This window comes from Podarcis vaucheri, assembly GCF_965113315.1.
Source record: "Podarcis vaucheri genome assembly, chromosome: 11".
Classification (NCBI taxonomy): Eukaryota; Metazoa; Chordata; class Lepidosauria; order Squamata; family Lacertidae; genus Podarcis; species Podarcis vaucheri.
The window spans coordinates 15,353,830-15,375,552 of record NC_138749.1 but is presented as its reverse complement, the minus strand read 5'-3'; the positions used below and the strand labels follow the sequence as shown (position 1 = coordinate 15,375,552).

Below are 21,723 nucleotides of genomic sequence, written 5' to 3'. Positions count from 1 at the left end.
CACCGCTTGATTTCTGTTCTCATCCTGAGGTAAAGTTCTTAACCCGAGGTACTGTTTCTGGGTTAGCGGAGTCTGTAACCTGAAGCGTCTGTAGCCCGAGGTACCATTGTATACAAATTTTAACGACGACAACAACAATCTGGTTAGTCCTGTGAGAGCAGGATGCTGGACTAGATGGGCACCTGACTTGATTCAACAGTGTTTTCTCATATTTTTATGCTCATTATTGCCCACACTCATTGGCAGACAAGAGACTCTGCCAGTCCCTGGAGATGCCAGGAATTAGATCCGAAACCTTCTGCAGGCAAATCAGAACCTCTACCAACTAAGCTGGCTTTAATGTGAGTGTGTGTGCCTCTGCCTCTGCGCTTTATTGATTCTGCTGGCTTGTTTGTTTTTTTATTAATTCCGCTTAGTTTTTGTTTTTTTTTACTGCTCTTCTGTGCTTAATTTATGTTTGTTTTTATTTGATATTGCTCTGGCGACTGGAAGTTTTGTTAAATGGAAGGGTGGCACAGAGATGCCTTAACGTAAACAAGTAAAATAAAATAAAAGCAGTTTGCCTTAAATCTGGGGGCTCCGTTTAGCTTTCTTGGATGAGAGGTTGGCGGATAAATTGGCCTCTTTAAAAGCTAGCGAAGCCAGTCAGTGCAATAAATGAATTGCTTCTTGAGTGTGAAGAAGCGATTCCTTTTGTCAGTCTTGAATGGGCTGCTAATCAGCCCGGACAACTCTAGATCTGGGCTGGGGATCCTGTGGTCCTTCAGACATTGTTGGACTCCACCTCTGAGTCCAGCAGCCAGCACTGCTACTGGTTAGAGATGGTGGGAGTTATAGTCTAACTAACACCATCTGGGGGATGTGGGTGGTGCTGTGGTCTAAACCACTGAGCCTAGGACTTGCCGATCGGAAGGTCGGTGGTTCAAATCCCCGCGACAGGGTGAGCTCCCGTTGCTCGGTCCCTGCTCCTGCCCACCTAGCAGTTTGAAAGCATGTCAAAGTGCAAGTAGATAAATATGTACCGCTCTGGCGGGAAGGTAAACGGCATTTCCGTGCGCTGCTCTGGTTCGCCAGAAGTGGCTTACTCATGCTGGCTACATGACCTGGAAGCTGTATGCTGGCTCCCTCGGCCAATAAAGCGAGATGAGTGCCGCAACCCCAGAGTCATCCGCGACTGGACCTAATGGTCGGGGGTCCCTTTATCTTTTTAACACCATCTGGAAAGCCAAAGCTGGTAGAATGGAGTCTACTGCTTCAGAGTACAAGTCACATTATGGAATGCTTTGCTGTGTTATAAAATACACACAAACTTCCTGTGCCTAGCAAAGTGGGGCAAGCACCCTGGCCTGCAACATTTCTCCAGTATATGCTTAAAAAACAATACATTAGAGTTTTTGTTTGTGTCCGTAAGACAGCAATACAAGTAACACCTGCAGTCTGGAATAGTACATTCCACTCTACCCCCCTTCCCTCCCAAATTATCACCTTATCCTGCTGCATGTATAAACCAGGCCTAATATTGTTCCCAGTGGGGTGGTTGTTGGAATGAATGGAAATGTTCAGAAAGGATGTTGTCAATCAAGCCGCACAATGCAGGGCTGGGTAATTAATACAGTGAATTGATCCCATCAGTTAATTGCCACTTCAGATCCTCTTAATGGCCATTTGGTTTGCTCCAGTCACCCACTCCAGAAAAATATGAAGTGGTTTCTTAGATTTAGTCAAGTGGCTCAGAGTCAGAAGTGACAATTGGTTGCAGCCGGCTGAACTGCCATCCATCTCCGCGGTCTGTGCTGCTTAACACCAGGTCAAGCGAAATATAGGCTCTGGAAGTATCCAAAGTCTACAAAACTGAACTCACAAACGCAAGGGCAACACAGATGGGTCCTTTTGGTTGCTGGACTGGTTGAATGTCACTTGTGCGTTGCCAGAAGAAGAGGAAACGCCACTCCAAAAATGGGGACACAGAAGATGGAGCAAACCTTTAGGGGAAGACATGCAGAATGGTTGCCCAGCTGAGGTGGAGTTGCTATGTTAGCTTCCCAGCAGATCGGGTCCTCCCTTAAAGAGGGCACGTGTTGCGGTGAGACCTGGCAACCAAACCCTGTGTTGTGGGTGGGTACGATTGGATAGCCACAACACCCAATTGGTAGTCCCTTGATGCAGGTTTTATGAGGCCAATGGGACGCAGCCTAAACAGATCTAGGGACCTATATATACCCATGCACATGACCCAGAGCTTCCTCTTTCGGTGCGTGCATTCAGAACACCTGCCCAGCTCTCCCTACTTTTAGGGCATTGTGCAAATGACCTTGCTATGCTGTCGTGTGTCATCTGTCGTTGGGCCGGGCACGGCAGGAATTTCCCCACTTGGCTGATTGGCTGTGCCATTTGGGTTTCACCTGCTGCGTAGCAAATCGTCACAACTTGTAAGGTTGCAGATAGGCTCTGGTTCAGGTGATAGGGATGGGAGAACGCTCTTGCCATCCCTATGTGAAGGGTATTCCGTTAAAGGAATCCAGGGGCTCGATGTTTTGCTCAACCCTGTGAGGGGGTTGTGCCCGTGCCAGAGTCCAGGGGGACATCTGGGTGGCGGACATAGCCTGTTCCCAGCTTTCCGCCTATCCGGGTATTCACCCTAGGCTGACCTACACTGGTGCCCTGGGTCAGTGCTACCTGCAACGGTGCAGGGAGCTAGTCGAACCAGAGCCTATGCAGCCACTCACGTGCAGTAATCAATAAAGTTGTGGCCTAAATTCTGCCAAAAACCAAACCAAAATTTGAGTCTTGTCTGAATTAATTTAAGGGGGAGGTTTAAAGGTCTGAACACGCAAATGGGCTGTTGCTGTTTACCAGGCGGAAGGGGGCGGGGGATGAGGCAGTTGAGAGGTCAGCATCATGCAACTGCACCAACAGAGACAATCCTGGTGCTCAGCATTGTTCAGATTCACCAATGGGCCAAATCTTCTGCTCCTGTAACCAAAGCACCTGGCTGGAGCCCTGCCCCACCGGACCAGGTTTACACAAGTCGTCCTCTATGGCTGCTTCTGAGCAAACTGATCTCATCCCACGCCACATGCAAGGAGTCTTCTTAGTTGAAACTGGAACCACCTTTCAAGGCGCAAGCCCAGAATAATGAAGAACAGCCAGCCAGGAGCACAGAACACAATTGTGTCTCTGGGTGGGTACTTTGGGGTTGATTGGGGGGGGGACTTTTTATTATTCAATTAATTTATTTCTCATGGCCTGCTTGTGTACCCTGGCACACCACTTGGGAATCATGGCTTTAAATATTGCTTCAGCAGGTTAGTATGAGCCACTGTCAGTCCTGAGACCACTTGCATCTAAAGTCAAAGGGAAATGGACTTAAGGTCCTGTGTATGTATTTGTGTGCACGCGCTGTTTTTCCATTTCAGTTGATAACAGAGGAAATGGCTTCTCTAAACGCTTTAACTTTTTTTTCCCCTTTTAAAAGAAGCAGCAGCTCTGAGACACAAAGGGAAAGTTCACTCCTAAGTGCTTTCCCTTGTTTGTTGATGCAATTGCATCTGTTCTACTCTGCGTGAGGCCACTCGAGAGACAAATACTGGACTTTTCCATTCAAAGTAAAATGAAGGTCAACGGAATCCATTGTCAGAAAGCCTTCAACTCTCTTCTAGGTAACTAAAACACTTTTATTGGGGGGGGGGAGAATTGTGTCTACATTGGATGGTTTCGCTCAACTCTTAAAAGATAACTATCCCAGTTATATTTGGATTCTCTGAAGCGGTTGCCCTTTTATTCTCTCTCTCTCTCTCTCTCTCTCTCTCTCTCTCTCTCTCTCACACACACACACACACACCTGTTGGACTTACTGATTTAACAGTCTTTCTTTCTAGAGAATCTTGGATTGGGAACTTGTGAGGAAGGTCAAAAGCTACACAATACACTTAGTACATTTCGAAAATTACGTATCCATAGTGGTATGTAACTATAGGGTCCACTGTAGAATTGTGGGTTGCATCCAAACCAAGTTAGCTGAACTTAATTCCTATTGAAATCAGTTGGGTCGAGTTAGTCCTGATGTAATTTCCATTCCACTGGCTTCAATAGGAAGTAATGTTGCCTGAATGCAGGTCTATGTTCATTCCCACCAGCTCAGCTTTGTAGCTTTCTAAGAAGAGTTTGGATTTGATATCCCACTTTATCACTACCCGAAGGAGTCTCAAAGCGGCTAACATTCTCCTTTCCCTTCTTCCTCCCCCACAACAAACACTCTGTGAGGTGAGTGGGGCTGAGAGACTTCAGAGAAGTGTGACTAGCCCAAGGTCACCCAGCAGCTGCATGTGGAGGAGCGGGGAAGCAAACCCGGTTCACCAGATTACGAGTCTACTGCTCTTAACCACTAACAACATTTGGGCATAACTCAGTGTCTACCATGATTGGCAGAGGCTATGCAGTGTTTCAGGCAATTCCTCCCTTTTGCCCATGGCACAAGGTGCGTCTTGTGCAAGGGGATGCAACAAAATAAAAGTAAAGTAAAATAAAAAATAAAAAAGAGTAGGCATTCTTCATTTATTCAACTTTGACAAACCATACGTGTTTTTCTCTTTATTTTCACATCAAGAACTATAAATTAAGACTTTGACACATATACAGTAATTTGTTATTAAGGTAAAGGATGTCTGTTGGCACAAATAATTGAGTAAAAACCATTTAATAATAAAATAACATTCATTCTGTAGCTACTTTTATTTGTCTGGAACACTCGATTTAACATATCACCTTCACGAAAGAAAAACAAAACAACAAAAAAAACCAACGAAAACGAAAACCCAAGACATATAATGGCATTATAAAATATACCTTAAATTACAAGTATTCTTGGCAAAACTTAGTAACCTGGACCACCCGCTGTTTGGCGAAACAGCAGCTGGCATTGCCATTCTCTCACATACCCCTTATTTCCTTTGGATCGAAAGAAAAAAATAAAATAAATGCATTTGAGTGTTATGCAAACATTACAACAAACGGCTGCATTTCGGGTAACTATGGTTTGTGAATCTGTTAGCATGACTGGAATTCACTTGAAACAGATATTTGGTTCGGCTTATTGCGGAAGAACATATAAAGCTTTTGGGAAGTTTTTTTTCCTTTTTCTTTTTAAACACTATTACAATCATTAACTGTCTTACAAAAAAACCTATTTAAAATCCTTGTATCCAGTACCATCTTTGGCAGATAAATAGGAAAACAAAAATAAACAGACTATAGTACAAAGCTTTCGTTTATCACAATCTACTTTTATAAGGCCAAATAAAAAATATGTTCCTTTGCACTAATGTAAAGCACACGTCCAATATATTCTTAATGACAAAAGACATAGAAACACACTACGGATGTTAATGTTGGACGTCGTCTTGTATAGCAGACTGCCGTTTCCCACACACGGCCTATTTCCTAAGTGGCACTCTCCTAAACATAGTAAAGTGTACTTAGCAGTTTTTTTGGCTTTATGGTGTGGCCGGGTGGATGGGTTGAGGCAGAAAGTTTGCAAATGGGACCAGTAACGAACCCAAAGGAGATCCGGTGTGCTAAAGGCAAGCCAGTTCTGCCACATACTATGGTTTTGGTTTTGTTTTAATTTGGTCAAGGCTGGTTCAAGTATTGTGTACTACCCTTGACAGGAGAGTGTGCTGCTGGGATTGGGCCAAAAGGAATTCCCCTCATAGCCTGAGAGTGCTCCCCATCATTCTTGTTAAACCACAAGGATTCTGCAAAGCACTCTTGCAAGGAGCTGGCTGAGACAGATGCAAGAACCTGTGTTTGACATCTGATAATGGCAGGCCCAAGGTCTACCCTGCCTTTGAGGTTGGTTCCAAAATGCTGGACCAGATCTTGTGGGTGTCCAGTTTTTGCGTTCATGGTTGGAATCCGCGAAGGTGCCCCAACCAAGGACCAAAATCTATTGCTGCCCACCCTCCTTAGCAAAATGCTTCTGAAAGCATCGAGTCAGAATGGAGTGCACAGCATTCTTGACCTGTCTCCAAAATATACCTTCGTAAATATAAGCCGTGGCACCCTACTTTGTCCTGTAAAGAATGTTGTCCCCATTTTCTTTCTTTCTCTTTTTTTGGGGGGTGAGGTACAAAACAAAACGGACAAACACCCTTTGGACACACTTGAAAAGTGAAATACAGTTGCATAGGCAAGGTAGATGAGTAGCTATTATAACCGTGTTGGGTGTGTGGTTTTTTATTGAATTTTTTTTAAAAGGCTGAACTACCAAAAGAGCCTGTTGTCAATCACAGCAGACAACAAGACTTGAACAGACCCTGCTAATTCCGGTGGGGTTTGGCGCATGCCAAACGTTGACCACCTTGTATACACCCCAAGAGAAATAAAGCACTGGACCATCTGTATGGTGTTCATTACCAGCAGAGCTAAGGGGGAAATTGCTGCTCTTTCTTCTTCATCTTCTCAGAATCGCTATATAAATTTGCTATAATATTTCATGTATTGCTGGAGATTTATTTTATTTTACTTTTTAACCATAAAGCCAAAGGAACTCCTTTTGTATTGGAAAACAATGCACAGCTGACTCATATTTCCAATTAAGAGGTGTCAAAGTACCCACATATAAGTGACATTCGTCTTAGAAACAGGGAACTGCCAACTGGCCAATCTTTCTTGTTAACATTATAATTTGAATCTAATTTGGACTAGGTGTGGGTTTTTTCTCTCTCCCCAATGTGCACTGATCTAAATGCATATTAGAACGGAAATACCTTCACTTTGCAAACCAATATTTCAACTGTATGAGACAGAACTGTGCACATTTTTCACAGTCTAAATGCAATGTATACACAAACTGTTTCACAACCGCTAACGGATAACAGGCTCTCATGCATAAATAAATTTCATCAAATGAAAGGGAAACATCTATTTCCAAATGAAAAAGAAATTGCTATTAAGAACCACAATGCATTACACTGCTAAGTTTTTTTCTTTTGCCTCATGCATCAAAATTATAGCACTGAAATTATAGCAGTTGCTAATTATAATACTACACCGTTAACACAGAACAATTAATTGTTCAGACCAAGTAGCACAAATGTAGAAAATAAATCATACTTTTTTTTTCTTCTTCAACAGAGCAAATTAACACAGATTGTTTCTTCAGCAAAATATGAAAAACTGTAAACTTTGGGCTCATTCTGCAACTTTTCCCAATCCAGAATAAATAAAAATCCAAAGGGAAGAAAGACGGACATACAACTTTAAGCGCACCTTTTTTTCCTGTCTATTACAAAAGCACAACCTAAAACGTATAAAGCTTTTTTTTATTTCTTTTAAATCACAGTTACCAAAATGAAACAAGTGAATAATTTATTACATACGCTATAATAACATTACTCTAAACACTATCATCTATGAGGTATATCTGAGAAAATTCGGTAAGGAATTGAGCGGTCTGCGTTGCCAACATGCCCATGGTTATATTTTAAAGCTTTGGAACCATGAAGAAAGAGAGAGGAGAGGAAGAGAAGGAGGGGAAAGGAGAAGGAGAAGGAGAAGCAGAAGAAGAAGAAGAAGAAGAAAAGGAAAGAACCTTTGGTATTATTATTACAAGTCATGTTCTTTGCAGGGTTGCATTGCAAAGCACCACAGTACAATAAGCCCACCAGTTACAATATGGCGGCCCAGTTGACGCTGAGGTATTCACAGGAAGAATTAAAAAAAAAGCACAGAGAGGTCTAGACTGGCAAAATCGTTGCTTTGGTTCAAGCAAGGCACTCATCCTGTGGTAAGTTCACACTTTGCACGTGAAGCATGAGTCTGATAGGAAATGTGGTTTGCCATCAAAGGGCCCTGCCAATTTTGCATCATTTTCTGTGTCCAGGCTCTGGGACTTCCTTCGACGTTCCCTTGCAGGGCGAGAGGTCGACGGAGGACCTGGCCGGGAAGGGCTCAACACAAAGGATCAATCATTGTCTTCCACACATGGAAGGCATCCTGAGAATTATTATAGCTCTATGTTGAAGGCATATCGCCATACGCAATGTATAAAACTTTACACAATAGGAGTCAAGAAATTGGTGGCGGTGGGAGGGGGGTGAAGTACGTCATATGGAGGGGATGGGAGGAAGGAGGGGAAAGGAAGGGTGTGAAGGCAAAAAGGAATCTGTGACAGGATTGGGGTTTCATTGTGTTGAACTGACAAAGGGCACAGTTTGCACGTCAAAAAATCTTTGTTGATCTGCTAAAACCTTGTTGGAAAAAAGCAAAGTGGAAGATGGGAGAGGAACCACTGTTATGATTATTAATTACATTTGTGTACAATATTGTCTCATTTTACTTTTTGTATATTTTAATCTCTGTAAGATGCCTTGGATCTTTCTTAGAAATAGGCAACAACAACAACAACAACAACAACAATAATAATAATAAAACCTAGGTCTTATCTGCACTATATATTTATATACTATTATAAACAGCCATGGCTCCCCCCACCCCACCCCTTTTTGCCTCACAGGGCTATTGTTTCCAGGGTGGGGTTGATTGTTAAACAAAATCTGGGAATAGGTAAGATGAGCTTTGCAAATTTTTAAGCTGGGAAATGGCAGAATAGAGCTGGTTTAAGCAGTATTCCAAGAAGCAGTTGTTGTTTTCCCCTGGGACAGTGAGTTCCTGCTTCAGATGTTCTTTTTGGGGAGGCCAAATTGGTGATGGCTAGGAAAGGGTCTTCTCCTGCGTCATTTTTATGGAATTCCGAGCCCAGGAAGAACCTGGAAGCAAGTTCTCCTCAGAGTTTGTGAGGAACTTCTGAAAGCAAATTTCACAAGGTCTTTTGAATATTTTGGCATACAGGAAGTTGCCTTATACTGAGTCAGGTCATTGCTCCATTTACCTTGGAAGTGTTTACATCGACTGGCAGCACATCAGCTCGAGGTTTTCAGGAGGCAGGGAACTCCCCAAGGAGATGCCTTGGATTGAACCTTGAGCCTTCTGTATGCAAAGCAGATGTTCTACCACTGAGTAAAATATACTGATTTAATCTGCCTGTGGTTTGCTTTTTTTAAAAAATAATAATAATCAAAAGATGTATATTTGTGGTTTTTTTGTTTACTCTCTTTTCTTATCCCTTTAAACTGGATTTCTAGTAGAGGACCGTTCTGAAATAAATGATTATGTATTGTAAACTAAGACACACAGACAACCTGAGTATGGCAGAATCAAACGGTGTCAACAAATCTTGGGTGAAGTCCCTCAGATATTTCCAACAAGTATTTAGCAGATAGCAGAAGGAGAAACAACAACGGCTGAGGTAATTTCCTAGGAACAACAAGAATAGCAATAAAATATGACTCATGTTCAACACATTTGCCTTCTTTACTTTGTAGATCCCACAGCTTGATCTCAAACACATCTACCCTGATCCTTGTGCAGAAGCTTGCATGAGAATCAAGCTCTTCAGTGAATTGGGCCGTTCCTTGCATTCAAAGAGGTGCCTTGCTGAGCTTCTGCTGAAGGTGAAACATGGAGGTGCTGCTGAAGGTGAACCCTGGAAGCTTGTGTATACAGAGAAGCCCACATGGCTGGAGCTCCACCTCCAAATAGCCACAAGCCGGAAGAACACTGGGCAAACTGAAGGTAATAAAATGCATAGGTTGATGGTCCAGCCACAGTTGCTCTGAAGTAAGCACCACTGGTGTTAGTTGGATTTACTTCCAAGGAAGGGTATACTTTAGGGCACCCTTCACTAACCTGCCCACCCTCCCAATGTTTCGGACTACAATTCCCATCATTCCCAGCCATCTGGGGATGATGGGAATCGTAGTCCAAAACATTGGGAGGATGTTGGGTTAGGCAAAGCCTGCTTTAAGGGTATGATTTGGTACGCTTAGCACATTCATCTCTTTGACCCGGATCCTAAACACGCCTGCTTGGAGATTGCATTGTTCTCAGTGGAACCTACATCCAAGGATGGGAATCTATAATCACAGTCTTACACAGAGTCTGAATGCTCCCCTCAAGTGAGTCCCCTTAAAACTGGTGCACTTGCTGCATGTCTGTGAACAAACCAAGCTAAATTATGCTGTGTCAGACCATTGGTCCGGTCCAGCTAGCTAGCTAGTAGCAGGCAACATTTTTGATCTTCAAGAGCTGCATTCTCTCAGGAGTTAAGCTGCTACCAGCTGTTACCCATCAATTGTAATCCACAGTAATAGTTGTAGTGTATCTCCTGCTTCCTTCAGCAGCGATACATTATTTAATTTTAACGGGCGATGGCAGTGGTTGAACCTGCGCCCTTCTGGGTGCATAGCCTGAGTCCTAGCACCAAGCGACTGTCTTTCCCCATCGGTCCCAGGCCATAGTCCCAATCAAGTTATAGTCATGGGCAACTAGATCTAGTAAACTTAACTAGATTCCAGAAAGGGACTCACATTCCCATTCAGTTGGCTAAGGCCACTCCAGCATTCCACCCAAAATTTCTCTGATGAAAACAGGGAAGTCCTATTCCACAATAATAATTTTACTATTTATACCCTCGCCCATCTGACTGTGTTGCCCCAGCCACTCTGGGCGGCTTCCAACATATATAAAAACATAATAAAACTTTTTTTTTTTAAATCTTCCCTATACAGGGCTACTTTCAGATGTCTTCTAAAGATTCTGTAGCAGCTTATCTCCTTGGCTTGGAGGTCACGTAACTCCATACCCTCCAACATTTATCCGATGAAAACGGGGTGTCCTAAGGAAAATGCGGGACATTCAGAAACTGGGACGGCTTCTGTAAATCAGGGACTGTCCCTGGAAAACAGGGGTACTTGGAGAGTCCGCTCCAGAGAGCGCGATGCTAGATTTTGTACATCTTTCTGATTCATTCTAGAAAGGGATGCATGCTGCCATCCTTCAGTGTAGCAAGCGTGAGCATCATGATGCAAAAATTGCTGGGCAATTCCATCAGCTACAACACCCCTCTCTTTTCCGCATGTGGATCATTCTTGCTGTAAGAAGGCAAGTGTGCCTGAGATCAAGCCGTGGGTCTCAGTTTTTTTGGAGGCAGTGGGTAGGGACTGGGGCAGGGGGAAGAGGGGGTGGCAGAAGGATAAAACACAGAAAATGACTTTGTCAGAATTAGCAGTTCCCTCTGATAACGGTGTTTGTCGGGACAGAGGACAGGGCATCTGAGTTGCAGCTGTACATACTGGATGTAAAGGAGGAAAAGTTAAAACTATAAAGAGCACAAGCAAAATGCAGACCGCACAGAGAAAGAAATCTTTGGTATCTTTGGTATCATCAACACGATTAAAATTACAAATGGAAAAAGTCAGTGAGGTAGCCTCTTTGGTTCTCACTAGAAATAGAAAGTTTTTTTTTTCCTTTTTCAGTTTTTTTTTAATCCTTTTAATTTTTAATTTTTTTTACACACACACACAAAGTTCATTCTTGGAAGCAGCTACTTTAAGGGTTTCTCTCTTTTTAGGTTTTTTTTATTTGTTTATTATTATTATTAGTATTTTTTGCTTGTTGTTATTTTATATTTTTCCCCCAGCTTAAGTTTTTAAAAAGCCACAAAGTTCAGGCAAAGTGTTGCAGTGTCTTGGTTTTTTTTTTTCTTTAAAAAATCCCCTGTTGTTCCTGAATGCATGGTTTAGACAAAATATTCCTTGCTTGTCCAAAAAGAGAAAAGGAAAAAGAAAAAATCATCACTCTGTTGTTCTGACAGCAAATAAGTTGTAGTGCTTTAAGTTGATTTCATAAAAAAAATAAAAATATAAACTATACAAGGGCACCTGCAGTAGATGCTGAATAAGTTAAATAAATAAGTTATATTATGAAGGCTCTTATGTGCCATAATAATAATAATTAAAAAGGTATCCCTCACTGGGGTTTTTTTGGTTTCATTATTTTGAGTGAGGTGAGGAGGAATTAAATTAAATAACTTAAGGGTCAATCATTTTATAAAACCATTGAGATTGATTATAAGAAATAAAGCATGCTCCAGTTTAGGGAGAGGGGTTGGGGACAATTTAATATTTTTGGTACCTTGTCTCCCCCCCCCCATTTGTCTGTAACAGAACTTTACTAATACTCCCTCCCTCCCCATTAAATTTATGTGCTAACCTCAGATTTGCATCTAGGATGCACTACTATTCTAGGATTGATAAATAAGAGGGGGGGGGAGCAAATTAAGTCTAACAAAAAGGCCCAGCCCAGCAGAAAAGGCTCTTGCACACGACCCATTGAAATCTGCGGCAGTAGCATGCATCCATGCTCCTGCACAACTTTGGTTCATTTCAGTGGGACATGTTTGGGAGCACATCCAAGTGGGCTGCGACCAAAATAACCAGCAACGTCATCAAAATAATCACAAAGGGTAATCAACAGAAGCGAGACCCTACCGTTTTAGCTCCAGCTAAAGTTGCATCCGAAAATCCAAGATGGCGCCCTGGCTCCATTGGAACCCACAGAAGCTTTGGTCGGAATGAAAATTTAAGTGGAGCTAAAGCTTTTGGCTTAGGTCTTGATCTCATCAAAGTAATTCTTACGATCGATAACCACCAATATAGCCCCAACATTATCAGGAAAGAAATAAAGGCTTTGAAGATGACTGGCGTAACTTTTAAACAATAGCAAAAATAAGAATTCCCATAATAAATATAGAGTAGGCCAAGCATAATCTATAAAAATAATAATCACAAAATACTTAAATATGGTGACAAGCAAGAAAAACATCAGAATTTTTGTTCCCCCATAGCTATGTCATTGCCACTTCTCCTCTTTTTTTTGGGTAAAAAAAAAGGAGGTTGCTATTCCCGTAAGTCGGTCTGAGCTTTACGTTTTGCTGGTTTTTGTCCTCCGTAGGTCTTTGGATTTAGCTTTAGTTAAGAGAGATCCAGTATAAAGCTATTCAACCGAAGTAATCAAGCACATTCTTTGTTCCTCCACAGATGATTAAACAATATCCAAGGTTTCTTGAAAGTTGAATTCATCTTGGATGTGCCCATGGAAAAAAAACTCCAAGTATAAAAGGTAAGGAAGATGTTGGGATACTATATCGCTACTATTTGGTGGAGCAGAACACACAAAATGAGCAGTACTCAATGCATTTATACAGAAGTTTAAGCCAAGACATTAAAAAAAAAAAAATCTTAACAACGGCTGCCATGTCTCCAAGATGCCCTTGTCATTCGGTGAATGGCAGGTGGCAAAGTTACATAAATGTTTACCAACAGTGCAACTGCAACAAAGGAAATATGGCTGGGACAAGTCAAAATAAGACCACAAGAGGTTAGGAACAGAAGCAGCTGTTCGTAATGGGAACAGAGACACTGGATAACTTCAGAGAAGGAAGAATGTGTGTTATACGTTGAGTAGAAATCACCGGCTAAACTGCTGGCAGCCGTTGGTGGAGCTACAAATGGCATGTCAAACATTAACCACTTTCTTTCGTATTCATATAATTAAAAAAGAATATGCGTCTCATGCCTGAGTAGATATACCAGATGACAGGATTTGATAGTCTGAGATTATCCCTTTTCACCAATATGACCATTCTGCCAGAAATGCTGTCAGAGTTCTTTTTAGAGTAAGACCGCAGGTAAGTCTGAATGCGTGTGTCTATATATGTATATATCCATGTGCAATGGGTACACACACACACACACACACACACACACACACGGGAACACATCATTGTGGATAAGGTATAGTTTATCAACACTTGGGCACTCCAATCCTAGCAAAGCACAACCTTAGCAACCTTAATTGTGTGCAATGAATCTGCTCTCCACATGACTCTTTCTCCTTATCCCTAGGGATTCCTGCTCTGGAGCTTTGCCTTCCAGGGCTTGCCGTGTGTGTGTGTGTGTGTGTGTGTGTGTGTGTACATATGTGCACACACACATAATGCCAGTGCTAACCTCAGGAATGCAGTTCAATGCTGATAAATACTTTTGATGTTTCAGACTATGTGGGAAAACCCAATGAGATACATGCATGCTCCACTATTCTGAGTTTTAATCTCTCTCTCTCTCTCTCTCTCTCTCTCTCTCTCTCTCTCTCTCTCTCTCTCCTGGAGTAAATGGAAGACCTAATGTGTGATGATAAGCAAAAGTCACATCTCTGACTTGCCCCCAGGTAGCAGGGGGCTAAGGATCTCTAAAGGAAGTTTCTCTGTACTTTCCCAAACTACCCTTCATGGGATTTTTAGGGGAAGCCCACTATAAATTTGTAATGTAGCTATGCCTTACTGCAGGGATGGGAAGCCTCAGTTTTGCTGGATGAGGCTGGTGGGTTTCTCACAATAGCTGCAGGGCCACAGGTTTCCCATTCCTGACATTGCTTTGCCAGTGCAATCCTATACACATCTACTCCAAAGTAAGTCTCACTGAGTTAAATGGCACTTTCTCCCAAGTAGGCGAATGTAGGATTGCAGCCTAAACCTTTTGCCATGTAAAATATTTTCACGCGGATTTTGCTTGGGTAGAAAGGGAGGTCCTAGTTAAGAAGAACATAGTCAGTCAAAATGCAGAGCTCTTGCATCAAGTGTATTGTTTGTACTGAGCTGTTGCTCAGTGCAATACCAGCAATTATCCTGAGCCCTGGTGCCTCTAAGTGCTTGGATAAAACTGAATTCCACTCCCCTTAACATGCAAAATCTGTGTCTTCCGCATTTCTTGTTTTTAACCTAGATTTCCTGTTGTTGTTGACTGTGACTTCTTTGCCTGCATATAACAGAAATGGAGTATGGAGTCTTTCGTGACTTGTGACTCGCATAGATTACAAGCCTCTTTGGACAGCAATCTTAGCACTGAGATGTTTATAATGTTATCTAACCTTTCCAATAGATAACTGAGTGCTTTCTGCCCATTGCTTGTCTGTATGGTATGGCTGCAATTGGATTTTGTCCGCATCTTTGACAGAGTATGGCGGGATTTGTTCTAATACTGTCTCAGTGGGTGGTTCTAGCTCAGAGTTTTCCAAACTTGGGTCTCCAGATGTTTTGGGACTACATTTCCCATCATCCCTGACCTGCTAGCTAGGAATGATGGGAGTTGTAGTCCAAAAACAGCTGGAGGGCCAAGCCTGGGAAGCCCTGTTCTAGCTCAAGGAATAGGGGAGCACTTAGTTATCCCTGCCTTACCAGGGATGTGTGTGTGTACTGTCATGCCAGTGCGTGGGGTGGGGTGGGGGGTGGGAGCAGGTAAATGTGGAGGGAATCTTCCCACCTCTTTGCTTGAAAGTTTGTAACATCAACGCAAGATACTCTTTGGACAAAGGCGGACTTCTGCAATTTAGGAAATCCCTCCTGTTGCAGCCGTTTACACTGATGCAAAGACTCTGCAAGTGACTGAGCGTAACGTGGCCTTTTCCCTGTAGCATCTATGGCAGTCATCCCCAAACTCAGCCCTCCAGATGTTTTGGGACTACAACTCCCATCATCCGTAGCTAACAAGACCAGTGGTCAGGGATGATGGGAACTGTAGTCCCAAAACATCTGGAGGGTCAAGTTTGGGGATGCCTGATCTATGGTCTCAATTGACAGGATTGGAGCGCTGGCCATGCTCCCTAAAAAAAATGATACAGAAACATCTTCTGCAGTCCAGAGTGTGTCTGATGGTGTGAGCACCTGGATATTAAAAAAAAAAATAGTTCCCCACATTCACCAACAACTGGAAAAAAGGCAATATAAATGGATTCTAGATGAGCGGCATTCAATCTGTGTCACTCTAGGGTTCCTGAGAAGTCTTATCAGGGCTTCCTGGATACCTAAGAGCAGCCAGCATGGCAGACAAGCATTCCGAGAAAGACAGCTTGCTTATCGCTGCTAATGTTTCCCTGCAATGTACACACAGCCACAGGGGAAGGGGCGGCTGTAATATAGGGCACACTCTCAGTTCATGTAGGGCAAGAGTGAGGCCTGACAGTCTTGGCCAGTGCTTGAACTGAGTGTGCTGCCCAGGAAGTCCCCCAGAATCACCCATCTCTCCCTGGCAAGCAAAGGAAAAACAGAGAGCAGCATTTGAAGAGGTTGGAAATGGCCTTTTGCTCTTCAGCTGAAGTACCATGTTCATCCCAATAAGAGACTGTTAGACGTCTGAGACATATGAGCAAATCAAATGCAAGAATGAATCGACAGCATTGCATAAGTGAACATTCTTGAATAGAACATGACCCAAGATGCAAAGTGTGTATCTTATTTGGGAGGGATGGGCCACATCTGCCAATGCCTGCATCTGACCATACCCGGACCTTCACATGGACCTCGGGATCTTTTTCATTTGCACAAGAGGCTTTGCAAAACTCACTCAGTGTTGATGTTCTGTGACCACTGAGAAGCCACCGTGGCAATGGTTAGACCTCAAGCCAGGCTTTCAGTTTCTGCCATGGAAATTCTTAAAACAATTGGAAGGGAAATTTAGGTTTTTGGCTCCAAGACTTTTAGGGCCAACATTCCCTTCTGATAAAAGCAAAATCCACCTCTCACACAAAAGCACTTTGGAATGAATTTTGGGTGCTTTTCCTTTAGATCTTCAGGTTAGAGTTTGAAAAGACGTTTCATCTCGAACTCTTTCTCATGGAAGAATCCAAGTTTGTTCTACTGGTGCAACAGTTCCAAATTCTTTCTTACAATGAAGTTAATCATAATTACCCTGTTATTGTTATAGTGATGGATCTGAACTGAGAGCTTAGTCCAGAATTATTAAAGGGGGGGGGGAAAGAGTTTTGCTACCAAAGTCTAGCAATACTAGCAACAATTTTAATGGGTGTGGATGATAGGTACAAGTCAACATCTCCAGCTCCTCATCCAGCTTAAGTTATTGATTCCCAAACAGCAAATCAACACCCCACAGAGGAGTTGGAGGTGTCTTAAGGGTGGTTCCCCTTTGAAGTGGGGTGACTGGAGGTGGATTTTGCATATAGCCGTTATGAAAATTTCATTACTAGCTCGAATTAACAGAATGCAGGCTCTCGATGGAGACAGAATACCATTGGTGGGTCCGCAATATTTATAAAGTCACCAAGAACAGTGTTTCTCAACCAGGGTGGTGGTGTGTTATTACTTAATACGCTTTCAATATTCTGGGTTCTCCAAAGGAAGGATTACCACTCCACTCACATTGCTGACTGAGAAGGGTAGAGTCATGCATCTCTGAGGTTATATGTCCAGTTCCTGAGTTCAGAGAGGGAGTTCTCCCAGGAAGAGTGAATGTATATGAATCTGAGGGAAGAAGCTGTATACTGTGGATGAATCAGAGCTGTATACTGTGTGAGCAGGAGATAGGTATAGGATTGTTTGGGCCTGCTTGGTGGTGTGGGGACCAAAGAGCTAGAAGGTCTAGAAGGTCTATGATTTTCTAATTTGAGAAACACTGGTCTGGTGGGAAGATCTGGACCTGAGTGGTCAAGACTTAATGGCCATGTGCAGGACACTGGACAGTGAAGTTAAACTACCCAAAGATCTGACAAAGAACTAACTATTCACTGTCTGGATTATATGTGTCAGGCTCCTTTCCAACAGTATGAGATTCCTCAAGTATGAAACAAGAACACATACCATTCATTTGCATTCACAAAAGTTGTCCTCTAACCCCTGTCTCCTAGGTTATCATTTAAAAATCACATAACATATGCAACCCCACTGAGCCAAAATTATCATTTAAAGAGTAAGATGTTTCTCCGCTCTACACACGCACAACATCGGATTGGAGAAGATCCATTAGCTTAGTATCCCAACATCTTATACTTGGAGCCCATGGAATCCTTTGGAAGATTCCACGTGAGAGCAGAAATTGGAAAAAAAAGAAAAGAACCTTTTAATATTAAAAAGAAAAATATCATCCTTTTTGTGTGTTTGTTTTTTTGTTGCTCAAAAGAAACAGAATCAATTTACCTTTGCACAGATCAATCGTGCTATACGCATATTAGCTGTGCAAGGGGGGGAAGAATGAACTGAACTAAAAGTCGTGAGAAATCCTCATCTTTGGTATTGTAGCTGTTGAGGTCTCGGTTGCTCTGTTCCTTGTTCTTTTGAAAAAACTGCATAGGCACAAATTAAAGACAATCTTCAACTTTAAGATTACTGAGTTGTCAAAATGAAGCAGCAATCCCCATTGGCTTTTCCATTCGTTTCCTTTCTTGTCAACCCTTTCTTTGAACTCTGCTTCCTAAAAATGTCCCAAGATGTCTGTCAAAACACAGTGTGTTAGCATTGGTTTGTTTCCTGACGTGCTTCCTTGGTTTGGTTTTTTTATTTTTTTATTTAAATTATTATTCATTTCTTTATTTTTTCCCCCTAAATGGAACAGTTTGTTGCAGAAGAAGTAGGTGCAGAAAAAGTTTCTTTGGTTTCGATTAAGTAGTACATAAAAGAGTCTCAAGTGTCTTTAAAGGATCGTTACAGCATTTGGCTTGCTTCTGAACACTCAAGCGGTGTTCCAAGGAATGGGGGGCTATTCACTGGTGAATATGCACATTGAGTGACCATAGCAATTCTGATGAGAAAGATGGCACATGTTGTGTGTGGGTCTCCTTAGGTGAACACTGTACCCTAGTGAGATTAAAAGTTATCTTTGATGCTTCACTTGAGAACACTGTCTCTTTCAGCTCACTGGACAGGTGAACTGGAATAGAGCTGTACATTGACTGGTGTTTACTTCTAACATATTCAAAACATGACTACACTGATGACAAGGACAATGGTGATGACAATGAGGTTGGAAAATGGCAAGTTATAATGGTCTTTGGCTTGCAATATCCTGCATCTTTGGTGTGTTGCATTCTTACATGAAGTGGTGGGTGGGATGCTTTTTATCCATGGAAGAGACTTGGAGTAAGTGCTCCAGTGGTCAGTGAAGTTATGAAGGCATTGGCTTTCTTTTCCTGCCTGGAAACACCAACTAACTCAAACACAGAATGGATGTGGCCAAAAAACAGACAGAAAATTAAATAAATAAGTGACGGGATGAAATTGGATGTCTCATAACTGTTTAGGACATATTCACGATTAGTGTTTTTTTTTAATATAAAATAAAGTCTAGAGCGTTTCAAGTGTTGCATTTGCTCTATCTGTGGTAGCATCTTAATCTGGCTTCCTGAGTGTGTGTCTGCACTATGTACAAATAGAAATTGTGAAGACCTGCAAAAGTGTGCTTGAAACCAATGTGTTCGCTAACACCCCCTAACTCCGAGCACGTCTTGTAAGAACAGGCAAAGAGTCCAGAGCTGTTCCTGTTTTCTGGTGTCTTTGTGCTTGATAGTTTGGGTTCAAGGGAACCGAATCATACTGATCCAAGACCTTATCTCCACTGACATTTTTTCCCCCCTTAAGAGAAAGCAAGTCGGATAGTTCTGAAAATGTTTAACGTAGCAATGCCTGAGTTTCTAAAATAAACCCCCCGTGTTCTTAGGTCTAGATTAAGTTTGTGCTCAGTACTTGTATGTTTCAATGCTTGTGAGCTTTGGTATAGTAGTGTGGAGAAACTAAGCATGTTGGAAACAAAATAGGTCCAGTGTCTTTGGATTTCCTTTGGTGAACAAATCTTAGCAAAGTTGGTGCTGTCTTGTTGACCGATTCCTTGGCCCTCGAAGCTGATGAATATTTTCAGCTTCCATTGGCTCTGTCATGATAACCCTGGATTAATTTGGGTCATGCACGACCTACTTCTGTTTCAGACATGCTTAGTCTTGCCTTTTAATGTATTTTTGACCTGCACATATATTTTTTTAAAAGAAGAAAACCCTAAAAAACCATTTAAATAAAATTAAAATGCCCTGTGTTGTAAATCAGTATTACTGTTTTAAGAGGATTGTGCTTTCAAATCACCAGTGAAGGGCCCCGGGAAGAATCCATTCCTTTTCATATATATATTAGTTGAGTTGTGCCCAATTTAGATTCTGATTTTCGATCATGCTTTGGTACAAGTGGTGGAGGTTGAGGAGGGGCCCCCCGTGCTCAGATCATCCTGCCATTTCTCGAGGCTCCGCCTCCTAGCATTCATGAAGAAGTTACTGACAGTGGTAAGTTCCAAGCCCAGCTGCTGAGAGATGGTGATCTGCATTTCTTTGGACGGACGTTTGTTCTCTTTGAAGATGGCAAAAAGTGTTCTGCGTTGGAGATCAGTGAAAACCAGACGAGATTTCTTCTGGGAGTTGTTCCTATCTTTGTTTGGTTCTTGTTCTTTGCGTTTGCATGCTTAGGAAAGAGAAACAGAGAGAGGAGAGAGAGGGAGAGAAAGGAAAAGAGAATCAATGCATGCATAAGTACCAGTCAACTGAGCAGGTGATACATTGAAAACATTGATGAAGCTGTAGAGTAGATGTAAACTGTTAAACTTTTATTGTGCAAATTGCAGAAACGTCAATATCCAACCTGCCCAGGCCCATCTTTTCTGACTGGGAGTGACTAATGCAGGCAAAGTGCATAGTAAAAACCATCTCTGTTAATACAGAGTGTGTAATTAACCGGGTCGGCATTAGCATATAGGCAGACTACCATGGCTCTGCCCCTAGGAATGGAGGAGAAACTCTGCTCTGCTCAGATTTCAAAGGGAACCCACCCTATCCTGTACTTTCCAAAACAATACGCAAATAGCCATCCTTTGAAATTTGCACTCCTCTGAATTTTGCAGCAGTGAATTCTCCAGCCAAGTAATGTGTAAAGGGACCCCTGACCATTAGGTCCAGTTGTGGCTGACTCTGGGGTTGCGGCGCTCATCTCGCTTTACTGGCCAAGGAAGCCGGCATACAGCATGACTGTGGCCAGCATGACTAAGCTGCTTCTGGCGAACCAGAGCAGCGCATGGAATCGCCGTTTACCTTCCCGCCAGAGCCGTACCTATTTATCTACTTGCACTTTGACATGCTTTCAAACTGCTAGGTTGGCAGGAGAAGTAATGTGTACAAGAAGCATATCAAAATAACATGCAAAAGTGAATTGTTTTCGGGGAAACTACACTGCAGAAATGTGTATATTAGGCAAATTTGATGAATCGCACAATTTCAGTTTCTCATTTTTCCAGCCTCAAGTTCAGTTATCCAGATTTGCACATTAGTTTGTGGTTGGTTGGTTTTTGTTTTTTTTAAAAAAAGTCGTTGTGAAAATTCAACAGCATTTTAGTGTACAGCGGTATCTTGCTTTGCAAACAGTCTGGTTTGCATACATTTTGGATTATAAACACGTCAAACCTGGAAGTCCGTGTCCCGGTTTGTAAACTTTTTTTTTTTGAATGACAACCCATTTTTGGGGGATTACAACAACAAAAAAATATTTGGAGGTCCCATTGGTGAAAGCACGCCTTGGGTTACAACCTGTTTTGGTTTACAAACGGACCTCCAGAATGGATTATGGTTGTAAACCAAGGTACCACTGTATTCCCCCCCCAATGTGCCCATTCTTATCCCATTTCCCCTAATGTATGTCCTTTTCACCAATATGTGCATTTCCCCCCACACTTCTCCCCAGTACGTGCATTTTGTACACATTACTTGACTGGAGAGCTGCATTGCAAAATTGGGAGAAGTGTGAATTTTGAAGGGTGGCTGTAGTTTTGTGTATTGATTCAGAAAGTGTGAATTTAAAAGGTCCACCTTTACTTGTGAGCCCAATCAAAATTCCTCCTTCCAAACAAGCTTGTTTCATCCTCCATGTGACAGCCTTTAAGATATTTTGTGGCTATAATCTCTCAGTCTCCTCTTTCCCAGACTAAACATACCCAACTCCCTCAACCATTC

At 42.3% G+C, this 21,723-nt stretch overlaps 1 protein-coding gene and 2 long non-coding RNA genes across 3 annotated transcripts in view; 1 reads left to right on the top strand and 2 right to left on the bottom strand.

Annotated features, from left to right (window-relative positions):
• The first annotated feature begins 3,605 nt into the window (after window positions 1-3,605).
• LOC309514420 lies at window positions 3,606-7,257 on the top strand. The gene is made up of 2 exons (XR_014211983.1): window positions 3,606-3,659; window positions 7,135-7,257. It is a non-coding gene; the product is annotated as an uncharacterized lncRNA (long non-coding RNA).
• LOC309514419 lies at window positions 4,578-12,072 on the bottom strand. The gene is made up of 2 exons (XR_014211982.1): window positions 9,016-12,072; window positions 4,578-8,890 (listed from the first exon to the last, which is right to left on the bottom strand). It is a non-coding gene; the product is annotated as an uncharacterized lncRNA (long non-coding RNA).
• A 603-nt stretch (window positions 12,073-12,675) lies between these two features.
• ONECUT2 (one cut homeobox 2) overlaps window positions 12,676-21,723 on the bottom strand; it is a 75,753-nt gene continuing 66,705 nt past the window's right edge. Inside the window, exon 2 of the mRNA XM_082242054.1 lies at window positions 12,676-20,185. Coding sequence (XP_082098180.1) covers window positions 19,899-20,185 — 287 coding nt within the window. The 3' untranslated portion in view covers window positions 12,676-19,898. The remainder of the gene's footprint in view (window positions 20,186-21,723) is intronic.